General features: G+C 43.7%; 1 protein-coding gene across 2 annotated transcripts in view; it reads left to right on the plus strand.

Annotated features, from left to right (window-relative positions):
- The first annotated feature begins 860 nt into the window (after positions 1 to 860).
- LOC124014209 (stromal interaction molecule 2-like) overlaps positions 861 to 26,881 on the plus strand; it is a 97,882-nt gene continuing 71,861 nt past the window's right edge. Inside the window, exon 1 of one of the 2 annotated variants that reach the window (XM_046328978.1) lies at positions 861 to 2,367. In XM_046328978.1, the coding sequence (XP_046184934.1) occupies positions 2,235 to 2,367 (133 nt within the window). In that variant the 5' untranslated portion in view covers positions 861 to 2,234. The remainder of the gene's footprint in view (positions 2,368 to 26,881) is intronic. The other variant, XM_046328979.1, reaches the window with a different exon arrangement.

Raw genomic sequence — 26,881 nt, forward strand, 5'->3', positions numbered from 1 at the left:
CACTGGGCTAACGATGAATCTGTCCATCTGGCATTTGTTTTAGGCTATAACATGAACATGTAGCCTATAATTAGCCACTGTTCGGATGTACAGAAGCCTATATGTATATGAGTCATTACTATTAGTCTAATGAAATGTATAGCTAAATGGGGATATAAATGGGGATATATTAGTCTACTGTAGCCTGGCTAACAATTTTCTTCAGACCATGAATGCAGACTTCCCACTGGGCACACACTGCTTTAATCAACGTTGTGTCCATGTCATTTCAACGTGGAATAGACATTGAATTGACGTCTGTGCCCAATGGGTTTATGGGCTACTGCATTAAAATCGGTCTCCTAATATAATTTTAAAAAATGTTTTAATTAAACCCGCTGTCATCTGACAGCTAATACTATGATTTTATTTTGTTGCCAATAGGCTACATGACCTTTTGTGGGTTTTTGCTCCCAACCCAGGTGTTGCTGACCTGATTGTTTATCAACCGACTTTCTATTATCATCGTGTGTGCTAAATTTTGGTTGGAGTGAAAATGTACAGGATGACTCGCCGAAAACAGGGTTAGAGAGCTCGGGGCTACAGAAATGCTGGCCAATGCATTGTTTGATCGATACAGGCTGATCTATACATGTATGAGACGCGTGTTAAAAAGTGGCAAAGGATGTCTCGATTAACCAATCACACTCTGCCATGTTGGACAGTCTGACCAATGACAGAGCTCAGCAAGGAGGAAACCGTGGATGATTCGATAGGTGTCGCACAATGGGAAGCAAAACAAATAGGGAAGTGGCAGATGAACCTCGTCAAGGTGTCGAGAAAACACCCACGAAGTTGCTGATAATTCCTCTGCTTTGAAGGCAGTTGAACATAGGGACAAGCCCCTGGGGGAAAGTGAGTCTTTGGCGTGGGCTTCCGCAGTGTTCAGAACACGACACTATGTAGCCGCCAAACCCCCACGGCAAATTGTTACTATGTAGCCTAGCATATCATCCCCGCGTAAAAACTCCTCCACACATCAGGGAAAGAATGGGCGAGTTCGTTTTGAATCGGCCGGTGCCCCGGGTGAACCGAGTTTACGTATTTTAGCCGATTCCGTTCGTCCTAAAGAGAGATAAACCATCCGGGGCAGCGGGCAATGCAAAATGAACTCACTCAATACATTTGCTGTGGCTGATGTCTAGTGACCGACTTCCGCCCCATGTCTTCAGTTCTGCATCAGCCGGCAAAGGCAAGCAGTTGAGCTACGACGCCAGGGGAGGTAGACGAACAGATGTTGTCAAACGAAGGAATGGAAACTTGACATTAACTTTGAATAGGAAAAGAGAGTAAACGTCGTCGTGGTCAGCTGTCGTATGTGGACGCGGTGGTGAAACTGGAGGGGATAGGGCGACAGGGAGAAGCTGATGAATACGTTTCATTTGAGGAGGCGGACCCCTCACTGCGTCTTCGATATGCTGAAAGCAGGCCCGGTGTGTTCATACTGTATGTGGAAGTACAGATAGGTTACTATTCTGTCTTTATTCAACCATGAGGATCGGATACATTGTCCTTTAAACCGCGTTGGACACACCGCGTATTATTTCCTGGCAGCGAGCTGGAGCCAATTCATTTGGTCGTGTGTTTTTTCAGACAGAAGATACCATACCTCTACCCATTGGCACTTTTTTCTTTGGAAGTTGACTTCAAAGTAGAGTGTGCTACCGGTTTGTCTCATAGAGCGAGCTTGAAATCGTTCTATAAGATCTGAGTAACGCATGAGGGGAGTCGCTTGAGGTCTAGCCTACTTCATGCCACGCACTGGAGCAGGCCTATCGTTTTTGGATGGACTTTTGAAGTATTATGGCCTAATTTTTGACGTTGCGAACTCTTGAATTGGATATTTTTTTTTGTAGATAGGCCTAGCCTATTCATTGTCATTATCTACAGCCTATAGATGCAAATAGTGGAGCATTTCTAAACACCAACAGCTCCTAGTCTATTTCGCTGTTATCTATTCATATGTGGTATTTATCTAAACACAGCGGGTTTTTTAAGGGTGATGCATTTTATCTAACTGTCGTCTGACGTTTCATTCTTGTGGCTCGACATATTCGAATATTTATACCCCAAACGCAATTCTCCAGGTAGTCTTTACACCCGGCGGAATCCTTGGAGAAAGCGTTCCATTTCGGAATAGACATTATTTTTGTATTCTCTCTTCACACGGAAAATAATTAGTGGCTTCTCCCACGATGAGTTACTTCTACCAAGCAGTGCTTCTATTGCTACGTGGACTCGTCATCTCTGCGGTACTGGGATTGGAAAGCAGTTACTCAACCGATCTGTCGACCCGTGCTTCTAATGCCGCAATTGTAGCCACTACAGGTAAGTGTGCCAATCCAAGAGACACTGTTACCGATTATTCACGCCTGTTTATCGCTTCGCATTCTCGCATAATGCCACCCTGACGCACAGTCTTTCTGAGAGACTGATGGTAAGCTGGAGTTGTCTACGTAGGCAGTCACCTTTCCCTTTTAGGTTATAGATCGCGCCTTCTTTCTAAGAGTGCAACCCAAGCTGTACTGTATAGGCTAATAGTATAGGCCTACTATTATAATAGATAAATGAGGCTGTCTGCTCATTCACAGGATTTCCCATTGTTTTCAGGTTTTCGCTCTGTGACCCTGTTTTAATAGAAAGAACATCCAACTTTGTTGTTTTAAGTCCACAACAATGCTTAAACCACCTTAGACGTCTCTAAAGGCATTTTCACACTGCATTGTTCTTAGTCCCAGGCTGTCTTGGGCTCCTGAGTGGCGCAGCGGTCTAAGGCAATGCATCTCAGTGCTTGAGGCGTCACTACAGACACCCTGGTTCGAATCCAGGCTGGTTCACAACCGGCCGTGATTGGGAGTCCCATAGGGCGGCGCACAATTGGCCCTGCTTCGTCTGGGTTTGGCCGATGTAGGACGTCATTGTAAATAAGAATTTGTTCTTAACTGACATGAAGGTTACATTTTTTCCTGCCCCTGGGCCAGCTTGTGTTCACACAAACATTTATTTACCCTGGACTAAGCTTTAGCCCTGGGCTAAGGATTCACACGTATATTCCAAAGCCCAGGGCTTACTGACAAGCACAACATGCACCCAACATTCTATCTCTGTCACGCACCAGTGTTATAATGTTATAAGACCGTTATTAACACATTTTTTCCCCCTCTTGCTTCTGGATTAGCATTTGATTTCCAACAGTGATGGTTTGTATAAATGTTACTGTCTGACCTCGGAAACAATGTTTCACTTTTGAAATTCGATCTCGCCCTGTACAGAGAACGCTGTGCAGTGCACAAACGAGACATCGACTTTTCGGATTCAGGCGAAATCGTGCAATAAGTATTATCTTGGATATATCTAATTACATGTCAATATGAAAGCTATGGAAACAGGAAAATGTAGCTTTTTCTGTCCTTGAGCTACAGAGTTTGGGGGAGGTTCTACTGATGTTCAGTTTGAGAGGGAGAGTGCGAAGATGAGGAGGACCAGAGGTTAGACATTTAACATTTACATTTAAGTCATTTAGCAGACGCTCTTATCCAGAGCGACTTACAAATTGCAATAAAAATATACAAGTTAGCTTGCTACTGCTTGAATTGATTTGAATAAAAACAATATGTTTCGTTGCCCATAATGAAGCTATTTATGAGTTATTAACCTCACAAGTCATTTTCAAGTAATTTACATATCTTCCATCACTATGATGCGGCAGCCGGAGAGAGAGATGGACAGTTCATGGGTGCTGAAAGTAGGCTAATTTGAGAAGATATATTAATTTAAACATTTGAATTTGACCTTAAGCTACTAACAACAAGAGGGCTTTGTGTTGGAGCCTATTTCTTCCTATTCAAGAAATAAGATGTAGGCCTACCTGTTTGATATACAACATTATAATCGACTATCCATAGACTTTGTCAGCCAATTCGTTCAATCACTGTGCACCTCTTCAATAGCTGTGTCACTGTAGCGCTTAGTGTGTTAAGTTAAAACCAGGGCTTGAATTGAGGGGTGTATCTGAGGCTATTGTTGGTTTTGTTCAAGAAAATGTCTAAAAGCATAGGCCTACCCTTTGTTAGCTTAAGATAAAACAAAAAATATTGGACCTGTTTATATAAAACGATCTATAACGACGCTTTAGTTCACAATGAACAAGAAACAAGCTGTAAAAATGTCGGGGCGGCAGGTAGCCTAGTGGTTAGAGTGTAGGGGCGGCAGGTAGCCTAGTGGTTAGAGTGTAGGGCGGCAGGTAGCCTAGTGGTTAGAGTGTAGAGGCGGCAGGTAGCCTAGTGGTTAGAGTGTAGAGGTGGCAGGTAGCCTAGTGGTTAGAGTGTAGAGGCGGCAGGTAGCCTAGTGGTTAGAGTGTAGGGGCGGCAGGTAGCCTAGTGGTTAGAGTGGAGGGGCGGCAGGTAGCCTAGTGGTTAGAGTGTAGAGGTGGCAGGTAGCCTAGTGGTTAGAGTGGAGGGGCGGCAGGTAGCCTAGTGGTTAGAGTGGAGGGGCGGCAGGTAGCCTAGTGGTTAGAGTGGAGGGGCGGCAGGTAGCCTAGTGGTTAGAGTGGAGGGGCGGCAGGTAGCCTAGTGGTTAGAGTGTAGGGGCGGCAGGTAGCCTAGTGGTTAGAGTGTAGGGGCGGCAGGTAGCCTAGTGGTTAGAGTGTAGGGGCGGCAGGTAGCCTAGTGGTTAGAGTGTAGAGGTGGCAGGTAGCCTAGTGGTTAGAGTGTAGAGGCGGCAGGTAGCCTAGTGGTTAGAGTGTAGGGGCGGCAGGTAGCCTAGTGGTTAGAGTGTAGGGGCGGCAGGTAGCCTAGTGGTTAGAGTGGAGGGGCGGCAGGTAGCCTAGTGGTTAGAGTGGAGGGCGGCAGGTAGCCTAGTGGTTAGAGTGGAGGGGCGGCAGGTAGCCTAGTGGTTAGAGTGGAGGGGCGGCAGGTAGCCTAGTGGTTAGAGTGGAGGGGCGGCAGGTAGCCTAGTGGTTAGAGTGGAGGGGCGGCAGGTAGCCTAGTGGTTAGAGTGGAGGGGCGGCAGGTAGCCTAGTGGTTAGAGTGGAGGGGCGGCAGGTAGCCTAGTGGTTAGAGTGTAGGGGCGGCAGGTAGCCTAGTGGTTAGAGTGTAGGGGCGGCAGGTAGCCTAGTGGTTAGAGTGTAGGGGCGGCAGGTAGCCTAGTGGTTAGAGTGTAGGGGCGGCAGGTAGCCTAGTGGTTAGAGTGTAGGGGCGGCAGGTAGCCTAGTGGTTAGAGTGTAGAGGCGGCAGGTAGCCTAGTGGTTAGAGTGTAGGGGCGGCAGGTAGCCTAGTGGTTAGAGTGTAGGGGCGGCAGGTAGCCTAGTGGTTAGAGTGTAGGGGCGGCAGGTAGCCTAGTGGTTAGAGTGTAGGGGCGGCAGGTAGCCTAGTGGTTAGAGTGTAGGGGCGGCAGGTAGCCTAGTGGTTAGAGTGGAGGGGCGGCAGGTAGCCTAGTGGTTAGAGTGGAGGGGCGGCAGGTAGCCTAGTGGTTAGAGTGGAGGGGCGGCAGGTAGCCTAGTGGTTAGAGTGGAGGGGCGGCAGGTAGCCTAGTGGTTAGAGTGGAGGGGCGGCAGGTAGCCTAGTGGTTAGAGTGGAGGGGCGGCAGGTAGCCTAGTGGTTAGAGTGTAGGGGCGGCAGGTAGCCTAGTGGTTAGAGTGTAGGGGCGGCAGGTAGCCTAGTGGTTAGAGTGGAGGGGCGGCAGGTAGCCTAGTGGTTAGAGTGGAGGGCGGCAGGTAGCCTAGTGGTTAGAGTGGAGGGGCGGCAGGTAGCCTAGTGGTTAGAGTGTAGGGGCGGCAGGTAGCCTAGTGGTTAGAGTGTAGGGGCGGCAGGTAGCCTAGTGGTTAGAGTGGAGGGGCGGCAGGTAGCCTAGTGGTTAGAGTGTAGGGGGCGGCAGGTAGCCTAGTGGTTAGAGCGGTGGGCCAGTAACCTAAATGTTGCTGGATCAAATCCCAGAGCTGAACAAAGCAGTTAACCCACTGTTCCCCGGTAGGCCATCATTGTAAGTAAGAATTTGTTCTTAACTGATGTCCCTAGTTAAATAAAAGTTAAATGTAAAATAAAAAAATAAAAGTGTGACTCCAGTCCAGTTTGTCTCTGACATTTGGACCTTCAATAGCCCAGGAGACATTTAAATTGTATTTCTTTTTTTGCTTGGTGTGTGATTCTGTCACTATCAATTGACTTTCGACATTTCAATAGGCTATTAAACAACATACTAACTCTAAATGTGACCTGTTTAAAGAAGCTAGGTGTATGTCGCAAGTCACTACTTTACAGGAGAGGCATTATACTGTATATAATGTCAAAATCCATTTTTGGGGCTGAAATGCCTTCTGGAACATGTGAATTTTAAAATTTGATATAGTGTGTGTTTACCAGAGATGGTAATGTGAAGAATAGAGGTCGACCGATTAATCGGAATGGCCGATTAATTAGGGAAATTTTGGATGCCGATATTGCCAAATAAAAAATAAAATTATATATATATATATATTACACCTTTTATTTCATCTTTATTTAACCAGGCAAGTCAGTTAAGAACACATTCTTATTTTCAATGACGGCCTGGGAACAGTGGGTTAACTTCCTGTTCAGGGACAGAACAACAGATTTGTACCTTGTCAGCTCTGGGATTCAATCTTGCAACCTTACAGTTAACTAGTCCAATGCTCTAACCACCTGCCTCACGAGGAGCCTGCCTGTTACGCGAATGCAGTAAGAAGCCAAGGTAAGTTACTAGCTAGCATTAAACTTAATCAATCATAATCACTAGTTATATATAACTACACATGGTTGATGATATTACTCGTTTATCTAGCGTGTCCTGCATTGCATATAATCAATGCAGTGCGCATTCGCGAAAAAGGACTGTCGTTGCTCCAACATGTACCTAACCATAAACATCAATGCCTTTCTTAAAATCAATACACAAGTATATATTTTTAAACCTGCATATTTAGCTAAAAGAAATCCAGGTTAGCAGGCAATATTAACCAGGTAAAATTGTGTCACTTCTCTTGCGTTCATTGCACAGAGTCAGGGTATATGAAACAGTTTGGGCCGCCTGGCTCATTGTGAACTAATTTGCCAGAATTTTACGTAATTATGACATAACATTGAAGGTTGTGCAATGTAACAGGAATATTTAGACTGATGGATGCCACCTGTTCGATAAATACGGGAACGGTTCCGTATTTCACTGAAAGAATAAACATTTTGTTTTTGAGATGATAGTTTCTGGATTCGACCATATTAATGACCTAAGGCTCGCATTTCTGTGTGTTATTATGTTATAATTAAGTCTATGATTTGATAGAGCAGTCTGACTGAGCGATGGTAGGCACCAGCAGGCTCATAAGCATTCATTCAAACAGCAGGGAGTCTTGTTTTCAGATTAGCCTTGTTAAAATCCCCAGCTACAATGAGTGCCTATAATAACATCCAATAGTCAAAGGTATATGAAATACAAATGGTATAGAGAGAAATAGTCCTATAATTCCTATAATAACTACAACCTAAAACTTCTTACCTGGGAATATTGAAGACTCATGTTAAAAGGAACCACCAGCTTTCATATGTTCTCATGTTCTGAGCAAGGAACTCAAACGTTAGCTTTCTTACATAGCACATATTGCACTTTTACTTTCTTCTTCAACACTTTGTTGTTGCATTATTTAACCCAAATTGAACATGTTTCATTATTTACTTGAGGCAAAATTGATTTTATTGATGTATTATATTAAGTTAAAATAAGTGTTCATTCAGTATTGTTGTAATTGTCATTATTACTAATACATAAAAAATAAAGATGAAAAAAAATAGTCCGATTTAATCAGTATCATCTTTTTTGGTCCTCCAATAATCGTTATCGGCGTTGAAAAATCATAATCAAAATAACAACATGACCTGCACCAAGTAAGATTAGGATAAAGGCCAAGGACTAGATAACAGGTATTTTTACCTGGAGTTTCCCTTATTGTAGGCTACTACTTTCAACACTTTTAGTCTTCAAATCTTTGGTTGTTTACTACACTACCTTACTCACTCTGTTTAGCACATCGCCTCAGGGGAATTCTTAAAGAGATGGATGGGGCTAAGGCTTCAGAGATGGATGGGGCTAAGGCTTCAGAGATGGATGGGGCTAAGGCTTCAGAGATGGATGGGGCTAAGGCTTCAGAGATGGATGGGGCTAAGGCTTCAGAGATGGATGGGGCTAAGGCTTCAGAGATGGATGGGGCTAAGGCTTCAGAGATGGATGGGGCTAAGGCTTCAGAGATGGATGGGGCTAAGGCTTCAGAGATGGATGGGGCTAAGGCTTCAGAGATGGATGGGGCTAAGGCTTCAGAGATGGATGGGGCTAAGGCTTCAGAGATGGATGGGGCTAAGGCTTCAGAGATGGATGGGGCTAAGGCTTCAGAGATGGATGGGGCTAAGGCTTAAGAGATGGATGGGGATGAGATGGCTAAGGCTTCAGAGATGGATGGGGCTAAGGCTTCAGAGATGGATGGGGCTAAGGCTTCAGAGATGGATGGGGCTAAGGCTTCAGAGATGGATGGGGCTAAGGCTTCAGAGATGGATGGGGCTAAGGCTTCAGAGATGGATGGGGCTAAGGCTTCAGAGATGGATGGGGCTAAGGCTTCAGAGATGGATGGGGCTAAGGCTTAAGAGGGTGTGAATGATGCCGAATAGGTGTCGACAAAGAAAGGCTCTCCAGTAGGTGTAACAATATTTAAGGCCCATTTTCTCAAAGTGGTGTTACAAGTTTATCTAATTTCAAAGCAGAATTACTTTTCCATTGTTCCTCATTTGCAGTGTATGATATACTATTTTGTAGCTCTAAGTCTCTACTCTTATCCAATGTAAAAAAACAAACAAACACCAAAAAAAACATTTTCAGACCGAATCGAGGCGGTTGGTCCCAAATCCGTCAGGATCAAGCCAGGTAGCCTGAAAAGGAACCAAAATAAATTGTTCATGGATATATTCTGTCATTTAAGAAATACATTGTGACGCGTTTGTGACATGCGACTTTCGCCAGTCTTTGGTTTGAGGATCATGTGGTGAGCTATGCACGCTTAGTTTGTTGTTTTAGGCAAGCAGCTGCTCTTACATTCCCCATAACCTAATCACAGCCAACACATCTGTTTTGTAACAACAATATCATGGAATAAAATAGAATAATTTTAGAAAATGATAGTTTCCCAAATTAAAAAAGGTTACTGCATATAGACCTACCTGATGATATGCGGCTGCTGTGTTAAACAACTGATGGCCTTTTATCGAATTCATTGTTGCCCGGATACCTCAGTTGTAACTGGTTCTGTTGAGCTCCATGTTTACAGTTGATAGACAACTTCATCACAGTTCCAAACTTAGACAATCATAATTTAAAAAAACAACAGCCTGTATAGAAATCAAAAGGTCTCTGGTGCTGCAGCACGCGGCAGGGTAGCCTAGTGGTTAGAGCGTTGGACTAGTAACCGGAAGGTTGCAAGTTCAAATCCCGAGCTGACAAGTTCAAATCCCCGTGCTGACAAGGTACAAATCTGTAGTTCTGCCCCTGAACAGGCAGTTAACCCACTGTTCCTTCGTCATTGAAAATAAGAATTTGTTCTTAACTGACTTGCCTGGTTAAATAAAGGTTAAATAAAAATGTGCTCATTCGTTGTCATGCTCTGTTGTGGCATTAAGAAATATTCTGCTTGTCTCCAGTCATGTAAAACAACGTAGAATTGAATGAAATGCGTCTTTAAAAGGCTTTTTCCCCCTTTTTTTCTCAGACCGCAAATAAGATGATGGGTTCATACAGTCCTTTTATTATAATTCTATAGTCTTTTCATCCACAGCCTCGTGGCTACTTTTCCATATAATGCTTACAAAATAAATAACCGTTTCTAAAACTGCATCTCTAAGGCTCTGGTCTGTCCTAGGTGTGACTGCAAACGGTAGGCATGTTCTTCTGCTATCAACTCATAATGCAAATAAAGTGTTCTTTCTATTGTTCAGGTAGAGTCGTGTAAAATATACATTTTACTGAAGGCAAAAGGCCATCCATTTTTTATTTCAGAGATGTCTTGATTTTTCTCCAGGTATCCCTCATTTATAAATAACATTTATAACACTTGGCTAAGTGAGAAGATTTTAGCCAGCTTGCATAGTCACCATTTCTGTTAGGCATAGCGACCAATGTTTCTGCATGGATGAAAGTATGTTGTTTTTTTATCCTCGGATGGAAGGAGAAATGGTATGTCACGGTACTTATCAAAATAAGGTGCAGAACGTCTTGCAGCATATGGCAATTAGGTGACAGGGCAGCTTTTGTGATTGGACAGCGAGCATTCTAGGTGTTGTTCTTGACCCTGTTTCACACTGGCAATGTGTTTACATTTACATTACATTTAAGTCATTTAGCAGACGCTCTTATCCAGAGCGACTTACAAATTGGTGCATTCACCTTATGACATCCAGTGGGACAGTCACTTAACAATAGTGCATCTAAAACTTAGGGGGGGTGGGGTGAGAGGGATTACTTAACCTATCCTAGGTATTCCTTAAAGAGGTGGGGTTTCAGGTGTCTCCGGAAGGTGGTGATTGACTCCACTGTCCTGGCGTCGTGAGGGAGTTTGTTCCACCATTGGGGGGCCAGGGCAGCGAACAGTTTTGACTGGGCTGAGCGGGAGCTGTACTTCCTCAGTGGTAGGGAGGCGAGCAGGCCAGAGGTGGATGAACGCAGTGCCCTTGTTTGGGTGTAGGGCCTGATCAGAGCCTGGAGGTACTGAGGTGCCGTTCCCCTCACAGCTCCGTAGGCAAGCACCATGGTCTTGTAGCGGATGCGAGCTTCAACTGGAAGCCAGTGGAGAGAACGGAGGAGCGGGGTGACGTGAGAGAACTTGGGAAGGTTGAACACCAGACGGGCTGCGGCGTTCTGGATGAGTTGAAGGGGTTTAATGGCACAGGCAGGGAGCCCAGCCAACAGCGAGTTGCAGTAATCCAGACGGGAGATGACAAGTGCCTGGATTAGGACCTGCGCCGCTTCCTGTGTGAGGCAGGGTCGTACTCTGCGGATGTTGTAGAGCATGAACCTACAGGAACGGGCCACCGCCTTGATGTTAGTTGAGAGCGACAGGGTGTTGTCCAGGATCACGCCAAGGTTCTTGGCGCTCTGGGAGGAGGACACAATGGAGTTGTCAACCATGATGGCGAGATCATGGAACGGGCAGTCCTTCCCCGGGAGGAAGAGCAGCTCCGTCTTGCCGAGGTTCAGCTTGAGGTGGTGATCCGTCATCCACACTGATATGTCTGCCAGACATGCAGAGATGCGATTCGCCACCTGGTCATCAGAAGGGGGAAAGGAGAAGCTTAATTGTGTGTCGTCTGCATAGCAATGATAAGAGAGACCATGTGAGGTTATGACAGAGCCAAGTGACTTGGTGTATAGCGAGAATAGGAGAGGGCCAAGAACAGAGCCCTGGGGGACACCAGTGGTGAGAGCGCGTGGTGAGGAGACAGATTCTCGCCACGCCACCTGGTAGGAGCGACCTGTCAGGTAGGACGCAATCCAAGCGTGGGCCGCGCCGGAGATGCCCAACTCGGAGAGGGTGGAGAGGAGGATCTGATGGTTCACAGTATCGAAGGCAGCCGATAGATCTAGAAGGATGAGAGCAGAGGAGAGAGAGTTAGCTTTAGCAGTGCGGAGCGCCTCCGTGATACAGAGGAGAGCAGTCTCAGTTGAATGACTAGTCTTGAAACCTGACTGATTTGGATCAAGAAGGTCATTCAGAGAGAGATAGCGGGAGAGCTGGCCAAGGACGGCACGTTCAAGAGTTTTGGAGAGAAAAGAAAGAAGGGATACTGGTCTGTAATTGTTGACATCGGAGGGATCGAGTGTAGGTTTTTTCAGAAGGGGTGCAACTCTCGCTCTCTTGAAGACGGAAGGGACGTAGCCAACGGTCAGGGATGAGTTGATGAGCGAGGTGAGGTAAGGGAGAAGGTCTCCGGAAATGGTCTGGAGAAGAGAGGAGGGGATAGGGTCAAGCGGGCAGGTTGTTGGGCGGCCGGCCGTCACAAGACGCGAGATTTCATCTGGAGAGAGAGGGGAGAAAGAGGTCAGAGCACAGGGTAGGGCAGTGTGAGCAGAACCAGCGGTGTCGTTTGACTTAGCAAACGAGGATCGGATGTCGTCGACCTTCTTTTCAAAATGGTTGACGAAGTCATCTGCAGAGAGGGAGGGGGGGGGGGGGCGGAGGATTCAGGAGGGAGGAGAAGGTGGCAAAGAGCTTCCTAGGGTTAGAGGCAGATGCTTGGAATTTAGCGTGGTAGAAAGTGGCTTTAGCAGCAGAGACAGAGGAGGAAAATGTAGAGAGGAGGGAGTGAAAGGATGCCAGGTCCGCAGGGAGGCGAGTTTTCCTCCATTTCCGCTCGGCTGCCCGGAGCCCTGTTCTGTGAGCTCGCAATGAGTCATCGAGCCACGGAGCGGGAGGGGAGGACCGAGCCGGCCTGGAGGATAGGGGACATAGAGAGTCAAGGGATGCAGAGAGGGAGGAGAGGAGGGTTGAGGAGGCAGAATCAGGAGATAGGTGGGAGAAGGTTTGAGCGGAGGGAAGAGATGATAGGATGGAAGAGGAGAGAGTAGCGGGGGAGAGAGAGCGAAGGTTGGGACGGCGCGATACCATCCGAGTAGGGGCAGTGTGGGAGGTGTTGGATGAGAGCGAGAGGGAAAAGGATACAAGGCAGTGGTCGGAGACTTGGAGGGGAGTTGCAATGAGGTTAGTGGAAGAACAGCATCTAGTAAAGATGAGGTCGAGCGTATTACCTGCCTTGTGAGTAGGGAGGGAAGGTGAGAGGGTGAGGTCAAAAGAGGAGAGGAGTGGAAAGAAGGAGGCAGAGAGGAAAGAGTCAAAGGTAGACGTGGGGAGGTTAAAGTCGCCCAGAACTGTGAGAGGTGAGCCGTCCTCAGGAAAGGAGCTTATCAAGGCATCAAGCTCATTGATGAACTCTCCGAGGGAACCTGGAGGGCGATAAATGATAAGGATGTTAAGCTTGAAAGGGCTAGTAACTGTGACAGCATGGAATTCAAAGGAGGCGATAGACAGATGGGTAAGGGGAGAAAGAGAGAATGACCACTTGGGAGAGATGAGGATCCCGGTGCCACCACCCCGCTGACCAGACGCTCTCGGGGTGTGCGCGAACACGTGGGCGGACGAAGAGAGAGCAGTAGGAGTAGCAGTGTTGTCTGTGGTGATCCATGTTTCCGTCAGTGCCAAGAAGTCGAGGGACTGGAGGGAGGCATAGGCTGAGATGAACTCTGCCTTGTTGACCGCAGATTGGCAGTTCCAGAGGCTACCGGAGACCTGGAACTCCACGTGGGTCGTGCGCGCTGGGACCACCAGAGTAGGGTGGCCGCGGCCACGCGGTGAGGAGCGTTTGTATGGTCTGTGCAGAGAGGAGAGAACAGGGATAAACAGAACACATAGTTGACAGGCTACAGAAGAGGCTACGCTAATGCAAAGGAGATTGGAATGACAAGTGGACTACACGTCTCGAATGTTCAGAAAGTTAAGCTACGTAGCAAGAATCTTATTGACTAAAATGATTAAAATGATACAGTACTGCTGAAGTAGGCCAGCTGGCAGTGGGTGCGTTGTTGACACTACACTAATCAAGTCGTTCCGTTGAGTGTAATAGTTTCTGCAGTGTTGCTATTCGGGGCTAGCAGGCTAGCTAGCAGTGTTGTTTACGTTACGTTGCGTTAAAAGAACGACAATAGATGGCTAGCGAACCTAGAAAATCGCTCTAGACTACACAATTATCTTTGATACAAAGACGGCTATGTAGCTAGCTAAGTAGCTAGCTACGATCAAACAAATCAAACCGTTGTACTGTAATGAAATGAAGTGAAAATGTGATACAACCTGTGAATGCGACCGGGTAGTTGAGTTCTATACAGAAGACGTTGGCTAGCGTTGGCTAGCTGTTGGCTAGCTAGCAGAGTCACCTACGTTAAGGACGACAAATAGCTGGCTAGCTAACCTCGGTAAATTAAGATAATCACTCTAAGACTACACACTCTAAACCTAAACAACACAATTATCTTGGATACGATGATACGAAGACAGCAAAGACAGCTATGTAGCTAGCTAACACTAAACTAATCAAGTCGTTCAGTTGAGTGTAATAGTTTTCCCAGTTTTCCCAGTGCAGCTAATCAGTGGACGTTAGCTAGCTGGCTAGTGAAGACTACGTTAGGACGGCGAAATACGATAATTACGCAATTATCTTTGATACAAAGACGGCTATGTAGCTAGCTGAGAAGAAATTGCTAGGATAAGACAAATCAAACCGTTGTGATATAATGAAATATAATGAAAAAGTTATACTACCCGTTGGGGCTAACCCTGAAAATTCGGTCTAACCCTGTTCCGGAACAGGGCCAGCTAGCCCTGGGCTAAGGTTGGTGCTAGCCCACTTTAGAATGTGCAAGTGTGAAGACTCGCTTAGCCCCGGGCTAAAATCTCCCTTATCCTAAGGGGCTAAGGAGGCTCTTAGCCCTGGGCGAAGGTGCAGTGTGAACGCACCTAGCACTGTTGTTAGGTTCGCAGTGTTTCTGTAGCACACATGAAGATGGAGTTTGTAACAACAACAAAAAAGGCCACCGGATAGAAGCAAATTATCCTGATGTCATTCTGCCAGGTAGGCATAGGCTACTTTGTAGCTCGTTAACATTTCCTTGAGAAGTTTTTTGGGAAAGGCTTTCCGTCTACCAGAAGACAGTTAGGTCTGTCATTACCATCTCTATATTGTTCCTGTTCCTAATTTGTTTGAAACCTGGACTTTTTTTAACTTCATATTGAGGCATGTCTTACCTTGCTTCAAAGTAGCTGAGCCAAAATCACACCATTCTAAATGTTGAGGGAAATGTTTCCTGAAGACTTCGTCATAAATCTCCGGTATTGGATTTCTGATCCGCTTTCTTTCATTGTCTAGCAGCCAAAGGCATTATCCTAGTCATATTGGTTCTCCATGATAGTTGTTTGAACTTTAGATCTGTCAACATTTCTAATGGATATTGCCGTTACTGTCCGTCAAATCGCTGCATGTGTTTTTAGAACGGTGTTCCCCCCCCCGCAAATTGCATTGTGGAACATTAGCGCCTGGGAAGAAATAATGGTTTATCAACATTTTTTTTAAGCTAAATATTCTGATCTCTTCCATCAGCCTTATTAATTTATATGGTGTATACCTCCACTACACTATTTTGATACGCATCAGCGGGGATTAAGATGTAAATATACACACTGTCTACTGGGAAAAGGGTTGGGTTGGGTGTAGTGCAGAGACTTTTCATCCACTGTTAAAGTGGCACTCGGGTCTCCTTTCTTTTATCACCTCATATAACACCTGATTTACTTAACTTTGTTTACTTTCTTCTCTATTGGTCGATGACATCACAACTTCCCATCAGGCCAAATCCTTGCCCATGACGCGCAGGACTTTGGAGTCATGAGTTACTGCATACGTGGAGTGTGTCTGAAAGTGGGCGTGGTGAAATAAGTGGGAGGAACCCTGTCACTTTCACACACGTCTTTATGTAAGTGGGAAGGCAGAATAGGTAGTAACTACTTATAGATGAAACGTGCTCACTGGGTTTCTCTTGTAGATGAAACGTGCTCACGGGGTTTCTCTTGTAGATGAAACGTGCTCACTGGGTTTCTCTTTTGGCACATGATTTTGAATCGTGATAGAAGTGGTCTGTGGACGTCTCCGACGTTCATTAAGTATACCCTGAACAGCATCATAAGTGAAATGGAGCCATGTTTGGAGCCATGTAAAAATAAAGACAAGTCCTTCAAGCATAAAGTGCTCTTCTCCACTGAATGGTATGAAGGTTGACAGGTCCTATTGAAAGTGCACTGGCTTGCCACACAGCTTTCAAAAAATCGAAGTAAATATTTGGTTGAAAGCGTTCAGTCCCCTGTGAAATATTGTGTATTGTTATAAGCAGAATGGTTGTAGAACTACGACACAGACATAGACCCAGATTGGTTGCATATGGGTTCGACAGTAGGCATTCAAAGCCTGCTTCTCCTGTCATCCTTATCCAGAGCAAATAGATAAGGCCTCCATAAACAACTTCAGGTGACTTGCAGAACTCATATTTACATATAGTGACGTGTGTACTCAGCTGGGTATTAGCTGAAGTATAGAAGGTTACCTGCCCAGATATAAAGGCTCTTCTTCTAGATTTTTCCCTATTGGCTGTTAGTTGACAATGATCTGTGATGAAATAAGAGATTAAAGACACTAATTTCCGCAGAACTTCCACTTCCCACAGTTTAAATATTTATGGAGAATAATTATTCAAATGTAAAACTAGGCCTTGAAATTTGTATGAAAAAATAAAATAATGTTTAACTCACACTTGAAAGATAAGCCTATAAACCCAGTCTCAAAGTTTTCCAAACATCTCTCTGTAATATCTGTTAAAGCTATTTGTGAAATAAATAATTTACATCTGTTTTAAAATGACAAAAACCATTTCCTTAAAATAAAGTGATATCTTTAATTAAGGTGAAATCATACTTGCCTTTTCCACATCTACTGTGGAAAGGGATTTTTGACAGCATGGGAGTCAGGGGGACCGTCCGCTTTTCAGGGGGACCGTCCTCTTTTCAGGGAGACCGTCCTCTTTTCAGGGAGACTGTCCTCTTTTCAGGGAGACTGTCCTCTTTTCAGGGAGACCGTCCTCTTTTCAGGGGGACCGTCCTCTTTTCAGGGAGACCGTCCTCTTTTCAGGGAGACCGTCCTTTTTTCAGGGGGACCGTCCTTTTTTCAGGGGGACCGTCCTCTTTTCAGGGGGACCGTCCTCTTTTCAGGGGGACCGTCCGCTTTTCAGGGGGACCGTCCGCTTTTCAGGGGGAACGTCCGCTTTTCAGGGGGACCGTCCGCTTTTCCTCCCAGTGGGCCTTGTACTGACCAAAGGAGGTTGGTGACACTTTGATTTAGGGAGGACAGACTCATGGTAATGACTGAAGTGGAATGCTATCAGATACATGAACCTCATGGTTTCCAGGTGTTTGATACTATTCCATTTGCTCTGTTCCAGCCATGATTATGAGCTGTCCTCCCCTCAGAAGCCTCATGTGATGCTGATGGTGGCCTACTGTGTGTGTGTGTGTGTGTGTGTGTGTGTGTGTGTGTGTGTCAAGTTAAATGTATTAGTCGCGTACACAATTAGCAGATGTTATCGCTCGTGTTGCGAAATTCTAGTGTTCGTTCCTGTCTCCAACAATACAAAACAATACATGCAAATCCCAACAATAAAGGAATGAAGAAATATGTAATAGTCCGCAATATAAATATACATACAGTATGTGTATGTAGACGTTATGGAGAGTGTACAGTATGATTAGAAATGATGTGTATAGACAGTAGTTATATAGGATGGTGTGTATAGACAGTAGTTATATAGGATGGTGTGTATAGACAGTAGTTATATACGATGGTGTGTATAGACAGTATAGACAGTAGTTATATACGATGGTGTGTATAGACAGTATGGACAGTAGTTATATAGGATGGTGTGTATAGACAGTATGGACAGTAGTTATATAGGATGGTGTGTATAGACAGTAGTTATATAGGATGGTGTGTATAGACAGTAGTTATATAGGATGGTGTGTATAGACAGTATGGACAGTAGTTATATAGGATGGTGTGTATAGACAGTATGGACAGTAGTTATATAGGATGGTGTGTATAGACAGTATGGACAGTAGTTATATAGGATGGTGTGTATAGACAGTATGGACAGTAGTTATATAGGATGGTGTGTATAGACAGTATGGACAGTAGTTATATAGGATGGTGTGTATAGACAGTAGTTATAGTTACTAATAGTTATATATTATAAGTCATAAACAGCGCAATGCTTGACGCACAACGAAGAGGTGCTGACAAAATGTACGAAAGTGCTGTTTGAATGAAAGTTTACGCACCTGCTTCTGCCTACCACCGCTCAGTCAGATACTTAGATACTTGTATGCTCAGTCAGATTATATGCAACGCAGGACACGCTAGATAATATCTAGTAATATCATCAACCATGTGTAGTTAACTAGTGATTATGATTGATTGTTTTTTATAAGATACGTTTAATGCTAGCTAGCAACTTACCTCGGCTTACTGCATTTGCGTAACAGGCAGTCTCCTTGTGGAGTGCAACGAGAGAGAGGCAGGTCGTTATTGTGTTGGACGAGTTAACTGTAAGGTTGCAAGATTGGATCCCCCGAGCTGACAAGGTGAAAATCTGTCGTTTTGCCCCTGAACAAGGCAGTTAACCCACTGTTCCTAGGTCGTCATTGAAAATAAGAGTGTGTTCTTAACTGACTTGCCTAGTTAAATAAAGGGATAAAAATAAATATATCTGCAAATCGGCGCTCAAAAATACCGGTTTCCGATTGTCATGAAAACTTTAAATCGGCCCAAATGAATCGGCCATTCCGATTAATCGGCCAACCTCTAGTGTATATAGACAGTTATGTAGGATGGTGTGTATGGACAGTATATGAATAGAAAAGGTCCTCCCCTTCACCTTGGATTATGTATTAATACACCCAGTCATTACAAGGTACAGGCGTCCTTCCTAACTCAGTTGACGGAGAGGAAGGAAACCGCTCAGGGATTTCACCATGAGGCCAATGGTGACTTTAAAACAGTTAGAGTTTAATGGCTGTGGTAGGAGAGAACTGATGATGGATCAACAACATTGTGGTTACTCCACAATGCTAAACTAGTTGACAGAGTGAAAAGAAGGAAGCCAGTACAGAATAGAACAATATTCCAAAACACGCATCCTGTTTACAACAAGGCACTAAAGTAACACTGCATGAAAATGTGGCAAAGCAATTAACTTTTTGTCTGTAATACAAAGTGTTATGTTTTGGATTTTCCCTTAACACATTACTGAGTACCATATTTCAAGCATAATGGCAGCTGCATCATGTTATGGGTATGCTTGTAATCGTCAAGGACTGGGAGATTTCAGGATAAAAAAGAAACTGAATGAAGCTAATCACAGGCAAAATCTTAGGGGGGAAAACCTGGTTGTCTGCTTTCCACCAGATACTGGGAGAATAATTCACCATTTCAGCAGGACAATAACATAGAATACAAGGCCAAATCTAAACTGGGGTTGCTTAACAAGAAGAATGTTCCTGAGTGGCCAAGTTACAGTTTTGTCTTAAATCTGCGTGAAAATCAATGACAAGACTTGAAAATGGCTGGCTAGCAATGATCGACAAACAACTTAACAAAGCTTGAAGAATCTTTGAAAGAATCGCATGCAAATATTGTTCAATCCAGGTGTGCAAAGCTCTTAGAGACTTAACCAGAAAGACTCACAGCTGTCGTCTCTGATTCTAACATGTATTGCCTTAGGGGTGTGAATACTTATGTAAGTGAGATATTTCCGTATGTCATTTTCAATACATTTGCACGATGGGGTATTGTGTTTAGATGAGTGAGGTAAAACGTCAACGTAATCCATTTTGAATTCAGGCTGTAACACAACAAGATGTGGAATAAGTCAAGGGGTATGAACCCTTTCTGAAGGCAAATTAGGAGGATCATTGACTAGAAAACCCCCCCAAAATAAAAATAGACATGAATAAATATCAGAATGAGTAAGGAGTCTGTAATATATGTAAGGGTGCGTGTTGCCAGTATATGAATAGAAAAGGTGTGTACAGCAGTAGTTTTTAGGATGAGCCTGGACTAGAATACCCACGGACCCCTCACACCCCTTGCCAATCCCACCCCAGCCACCAGAATACAGTGTCCGTTATCTATGTTTGACAAGTAGTATGAAGCTGTGGATTGGATTATTCCTCCTTTAACCTTTTTTTGTAACGTTATTCCCTGTGAATGTGGTGATGTTTTCCCCCTGTGATGTTTCACAGTTCAGGCATCAATTCTCAACCATCTTAGTTTCCTTGATGTGGTTATTATTATCAGGGTTGCTAGTGTGCTAGAACTAATGATCACATGGACCGTCAGACCAAGCGAGGTTAGAGGATATGTCACGGAGCTCATGTGCTTTTATACATGCTGGGCCTACTGACGTCTTACCTCTTGGTCGTTTTTATGGCTGACCAGAGTGGTTTTCTGTGGTTACTCTGGGATGTTCATATAGGACAGTGGTGGGTAGCTCATGCTGCGCCTGCTGAATGCCTGTGGTTGTTATATCGAAGTTCCACAACTGTCGAACTCTCTAACAACTTGTTATATGAGAGAACCTCGCAACTCAGCAAATGTTTGAAGTTTATGGTGAAACTGGTGGACTAATGAGCATATACTGTACAGTACCTTCAGATGAGAGGAGAGAGGGTGAATCTCTATGGGTGGTTGGTGGCTGGGGCTTGTTTGAGTGACAATGGGTGTTTCTCAAAAGTGTTCAACCGCGTGTGTGGAGAATGCATAAAACAATACATTTGAGAAGCACTCACACTTCCCCTACTGGATTAGTCACTCTTGACACATTCACTGAAGCGTCTTCCTGCCAGGAAAGCAATGGCAATAGCATCGAAACAAGATGTACACAAAGCAACTATTTGACTTCTTAACTATCAGTTAGCTATATGTGAATCGTTATGTAGCTGACCAGCTAGTTAAACTGGCAAAAATGACCTAAAACGAATATTATGCAAGATAGATGTCAATTATTCGTGGCTAGCTATCAATTCTTTGTGGCTAACGAAAAGTGCTTGTAGCTAGCCAGTTATCCCTATTGACTTATTGTGGACTTGCTATCTACGGTACGTAGGCAGGTAAACATGCCAAAATTATTAACGTATCAAGATAAAATATTGTAGTCAGGCAACATATGAGATGTGAATAAGCAACATTTTCATTTCGAGGTCGGAGTGTATTTTCTCTCGCTTTAGCTCAAATAATAACTGCCATTGATTTTTAGAAATTGTGCGTACTTTTTAAAAACGTGGTTGAGTCATATTTCTTTGCTTCATGTTGAAGCTTGCATCGACGCGTGATTCCAAACGTGTACAAACGGAGTACACCTTCCACAAGTGCCCCCTCCGTGCTCCGTTTCACATACTGTGATTTGGACTCCTACGCCGCTGCAGTTTGCGTGCTCACTGCACGGTAGTAGGCAGTTTGAGAAACACCCAAGGTCTATGTGGACTTCCTCACATTTCAATGAAATGCCACTGTTTATTTAACTTGTTTTAGTGTTTCAACAAAGCCCTTGTCTCTTTCTCCCAGAGCGGAACACAGTGTTCTGAAATTATGTCCGGAAGATGACAGTCCTTAAGAGAAAAGTCACTTTTTACATAGCATTACATTACATTTAAGTCATTTAGCAGACGCTCTTATCCAGAGCGACTTACATAAGCTTTCATTGGACTCTGAGAAACTCCTGTCTTTACTGTTACAGGTTTTATGAGTGGGTTACTCAAAGATGGATGTTTATAACATTTTGAAGAGGCTGAAATATTTTTTAGGCTATTTTTACAGTGTTCGTCCCTCAACGTTGTTAGTAAGAGCCCACTAAAAGTCTTGTGAGTTTGCTCTGTTATGAAGCTAAGTGCACAGCGTCCATCTCAGCATTGATATGGTTATCTCTCTGAACAGAGCGGGAATTAATGAAGTGATTTGTTTGAAAGGAAGGTGAACATTTGCCTCTCCCCTAGGGCTTGTTGACTCGGACTCAGAATTTTGGTGGAAGGAATTGGAATCAGGAATTGTACATTTACATTGTATTTTAGGGACTCATTTTCTTTTTCGTTTCTTTAACTTCTTTTATTTTATTTTACAAAAAACAGGTATTATCTGCTGCTGTAAGGTCAGGGGTGAATTTCAGGGTTACACGTGAGAGCGTGGCTGTCGAAAGTGGGCCGCCTCACAATTCTGTGTGTCTATGTATTTAGCTCCTTTAGTGTTTCAACAAACAAACCCATTCCGTCTCTACAGAGAGGAACACACAGTGATGGGACCATCCTGAGGAAACTGACACTTCAAACAGAATGAACATTCAGCTCAACCGTACAATCATATCAAATCCATAAAAAAAACGGACCTCGCCAAAGAACTCAGCAGTCAAGCCACCAACCCAATACCTTTGAAACATTAAACAGGGATTCCTTCTCCAAACTAATCTCTTGAACAACCCCTTGTTTCAATTTCAACACTGAATGCACTTATTGTTAGTCACTCTGGATAAGGGTATCTGCTAAATGACAAGATTGCATACTGTAACCCTGCCCTGACCACAGAGTCCATCCTTTGAGAGTTTCTTCTCTTAGGTCTTAGTCTTGGTGGGACTGTGACATAGGCCCAGAGTTTCACATCACTCTGTCAGACTGTGTTCTGCTGACCCTAGGCAGCTGATTGTGATCTCCATCAGGGGCTTCGGGGGTAGAGAGCCGTCCTATTAGGGACAGACTCCAGGCCCAATGAAACCAGAGTGTATTTATAACCAATGTTCCCTCTCCCCGGGACTGCTGTGCAGAAGCAATATCAACGCGTGCAGAGAACCACGAGATTGGACTCCTCAACGTTCTATAGCTTTCACTGTTAACACTATCAACGTTTCCCTTCCCTGTGGAAATTGCGATCGAATCAACGCAATATTAGCCACTTTCAATGCAACGTACCGAAACTAAACAAACTATGCAAGACTTAGAATGCAAAACTAACTATGCAAGAGATTTTTGTTGTAGGCAGAACGCATCGGAGTAGGATTGCATTGACTGGCACCACTCAGGCATGTGCTCCTCACAGACCGAGAAAGCGAGAGCTACATGAACTGCCATGTGCACTTGTGTTCATATCCTTTGAGACTGAGTGAATTATTAGCCCAGTTATAGGTCATTTGTAGTCAATGGGGGAGTGATTTTGCTTCCTGCAAGAGCACAAAACGTGTGCATTTCTTATGGAGCCAGATAGCTGCCAAAAGATTGAACGTACGTATCGTTAGGATCGTAAGAAAATCCATATGTAAATTGTTAGGATCGTAAGGAAAACCATTCTTGAAACATGAAACGTTCAAATTACATCTGTAAACGTACAAACCCTATGAATGAACACATTCAATTCTTACTGCATGCCTCCAGAAGGGCATCTTTTGAGACGGAGGGGGGCTTTTCTGAAGGCGCGCGGCGCTGCATGGAGATCACAAGCTATCTAACTGGGCAGCAGCGTTGCTGTGAGAGGGAATAGCCGAAACGGAGACTACATGAGACCACTGCAGCAGAGTTATTGTCGATTTAGCCTAAGTTTTAACCTCTCCCTTGTTCATTTCAACGTCATATATATGTGTTCATGACTGGATTCATATGAAACAAATCAAAAATATTATTTAAAAATATATTTTGAGTGGCAAAGACTCCAGTGGGATCATACATAATTCATAGATTTACCAAACATATATTATTATGCTGTTTCATTACTCCTGGTAGATACTACTGGTTATGAGTCATTATTCCTGGTGGATACTACTGGTTATGAGTCATTATTCCTGGTGGATACTACTGGTTATGAGTCATTATTCCTGGTAGATACTGGTTATGAGTCATTATTCCTGGTGGATACTACTGGTTATGAGTAATTATTCCTGGTAGATACTGGTTATGAGTCATTATTCCTGGTAGATACTGGTTATGAGTCATTATTCCTGGTGGATACTACTGGTTATGATTCATTATTCCTGGTGGATACTACTGGTTATGAGTCATTATTCCTGGTGGATACTACTGGTTATGAGTCATTATTCCTGGTGGATACTACTGGTTATGTTTCATTATTCCTGGTAGATACTACTGGTTATGAGTCATTATTCCTGGTGGATACTACTGGTTATGAGTCATTATTCCTGGTAGATACTACTGGTTATGAGTCATTATTCCTGGTAGATACTACTGGTTATGAGTCATTATTCCTGGTGGATACTACTGGTTATGAGTCATTATTCCTGGTGGATACTACTGGTTATGAGTCATTATTCCTGGTGGATACTACTGGTTATGAGTCATTATTCCTGGTAGATACTACTGGTTATGCTTCATTATTCTAGTAGATACTACTGGTTATGCTTCATTATTCTGGTAGATACTACTGGTTATGAGTCATTATTCCTGGTGGATACTACTGGTTATGAGTCATTATTCCTGGTGGATACTACTGGTTATGAGTCATTATTCCTGGTGGATACTACTGGTTATGAGTCATTATTCCCGGTCGATACTACTGGTTGATTGCAGAAAGAGCCCAGAGAATGGGATGGTGCAATATTGAATGAGTCATATGTTGATAAGGTGCATGCATGGGGATGTCCACGTCACCCAGAGATATGTAAACGTTGTAGATATACACCTAGCGGACAAACTTCACTGTTGTAGACATAACACAGCCAGGGCCATCTAGACTCACGCTGGAGAAACAAATCCATTACATTATCTACCTAAATGTGAAGTAAACTCAACTGACGAGTAATAGAGAGAACATGCAGGATACCTTTTTCTGGTTTCCCTGTTGTTTTTATACGGTGTTATATTTGTTTGCGTATTACTCCTCACAGGCTGTTTGGTGTATGTTTTTTTGTTGTTGTTGGTGAGATGAAACTGCCAAAACTCTAAAAGGTATTATTGTACATCAGATTTGCAACACAAGATTTGTTCGAGCCTAAAATGTGAGTCCGTAATCGTAACATGGTGTTTGTCAAATCAAATCAAATTGTATTGGTCACATGCACATGGTTAACAGATGTTAATGCGAGTGTAGCGAAATGCTTGTGCCTCTAGTTCCGACAGTGCAGTAATATCGAACAATAATAATGAATAAATAAATAAATAATAATAATAATCTAACAATTCCACAGCAACTACCTAATACACACATCTAAAGGGGTGAATGAGAATATGTACGTATTAATATATGTTTGAGCGATGGACGAGTGGCATAGGCAAGGTGCAGTAGATGGTATAAAATACAGTACATACATGTGATATGAGTAATGTAAGATATGTAAACATTAAAGTGGCATTATTTAAATTGGTATTGTTTAAAGTGACTAGTGATCCATTTATTAAAGTGGCCAGTGATTGGGTCTCTATCTAGGCATCTAGGCAGCCTCTCTGAGTTAGTGATGGCTGTTTAGCAGTCTGATGGCCTTGAGATAGAAGCTGTTTTTCAGTCTCTCGGTCCCTGCTTTGATGCACTTGCACTGGCCTCGCTGTCTGGATGATAGCGGGGTGAACAGGCAGTGGCTCGGGTGGTTGATGTCCTTGATGATCTTTTTGGCCTTCCTGTGACATCGGGTGATGTAGGTGTCCTGGAGGGCAGGTCGTTTTTCACCGGTGATGCGTTGTGCAGACCGGACCACCCTCTGAGAGCCTTGCGGGTGAGGGCGGTGCAGTTACCGCACCAGACTGTGATACAGTCCGACAGGAGGCTCTCGATTTGTGGGTTTTGGGTAGAGGTTGACCCATCATGATTTTTCAACACCGATACCGATTATTGGAGGACCAAAAATAAGCTGATACTGATTAATTGGCCTATTTTATTATTATAATAATTTAAAAAAAATTATGTATATATTTATATGTAAAACACAGTGTTGGAGAAGAAATTAAAAGTGCAAATGTGCCATGTAAGAAAGCGAAGTTCCTTGCTCAGAACATGAGAACACATGAAAGCTGGAGGTTCAATATTCCCAGTTAAGAAGTTTTAGATTGTAGTTATTATAGGAATTATGATGTGTCGACTATTTCTCTCTACACCATTTTGTTTTTCATATACCTTTGACTATTGTATGTTTTTATAGGCACTTTGTATTGCCTATAAGCCTAACCTCGGGAGTTGATAGGCTTGAAGTCAAACGGTGCTGTGCAACAAGCATTGCTAAGAGCTGCTGGCAAACGCAGTAAAGTGCTGTTTGAATGAATGCTTACGAGCCTGCTGCTGCCTACCACCACTCAGTCAGACTGCTCTATCAAACATTGCTGTCCCTAGAGGTCAATGTTGTTCTCTGAGGCTGACCGGAACATATTTCAGTCCGGGTGATCAAAACATTCTTGAAGCGTGGCTTCCTATTGGTCAGACCAGCGTTTAGTGGTTGTATGTTCACAGATGGACTTTTAATTTTTTTTAATGCACAGCTTTTCTTACGATCCTAACCATTTCCGTATACATTTTCTCACGATCCTAACGGGTGCGTACTTTCAACCTTTTGGCAGCTATCTGGCTCCAACATTTCTAGCCATCTTTGAAAAGCTAGTCAGATGAAGAGCTATTTTTTTGGCTTATAAGGGGCAGTGTTGTATTTTTAGGTAGCCAATAGGCAGAGGGTAGCATAATTAGTCTGATTCTCTGTAATAATGTCATGGGAATAATGATGCATTTTATTTAGTAAAGTGGTTTTTGCATTAAAAATCACAACATTTCCAGTCATCACCTTGTCTGAAGGACAAGTGGATAAACAGGTTGATGTCCAGCCCTGCATTTCTCATTGATTATAGGCCTACATTGAACACCACACATTGGCTGCTACTGTAGGCTGATTGCTAGAACAGCTATTTCCATGTTAAAATGTTATGGGATGCATTTTCTCCATTGTTTTTGATGATAGTTCTCTCTGGTAGACCTACATTACGATTAAAATAGCCACAGTATCATAATTGGCCACAGTTTAAAACGAACTTAAAGCAGCTACAGCCTCAGTGTTCACAGTAAACGCGCGCTGGAAGTTGCACAGAATTTTCACAATGTTCAAGTTTGCGCTCAGCTAACCTGAACATTTTTCAGTGATGAAAACAATTGTTTTTTTAACCCTGGTAATTTTTCCTGACGAG

The sequence above is a fragment of the Oncorhynchus gorbuscha genome, linkage group LG25 (assembly GCF_021184085.1).
Source record: "Oncorhynchus gorbuscha isolate QuinsamMale2020 ecotype Even-year linkage group LG25, OgorEven_v1.0, whole genome shotgun sequence".
In the NCBI taxonomy this organism is placed as follows: domain Eukaryota; kingdom Metazoa; phylum Chordata; class Actinopteri; order Salmoniformes; family Salmonidae; genus Oncorhynchus; species Oncorhynchus gorbuscha.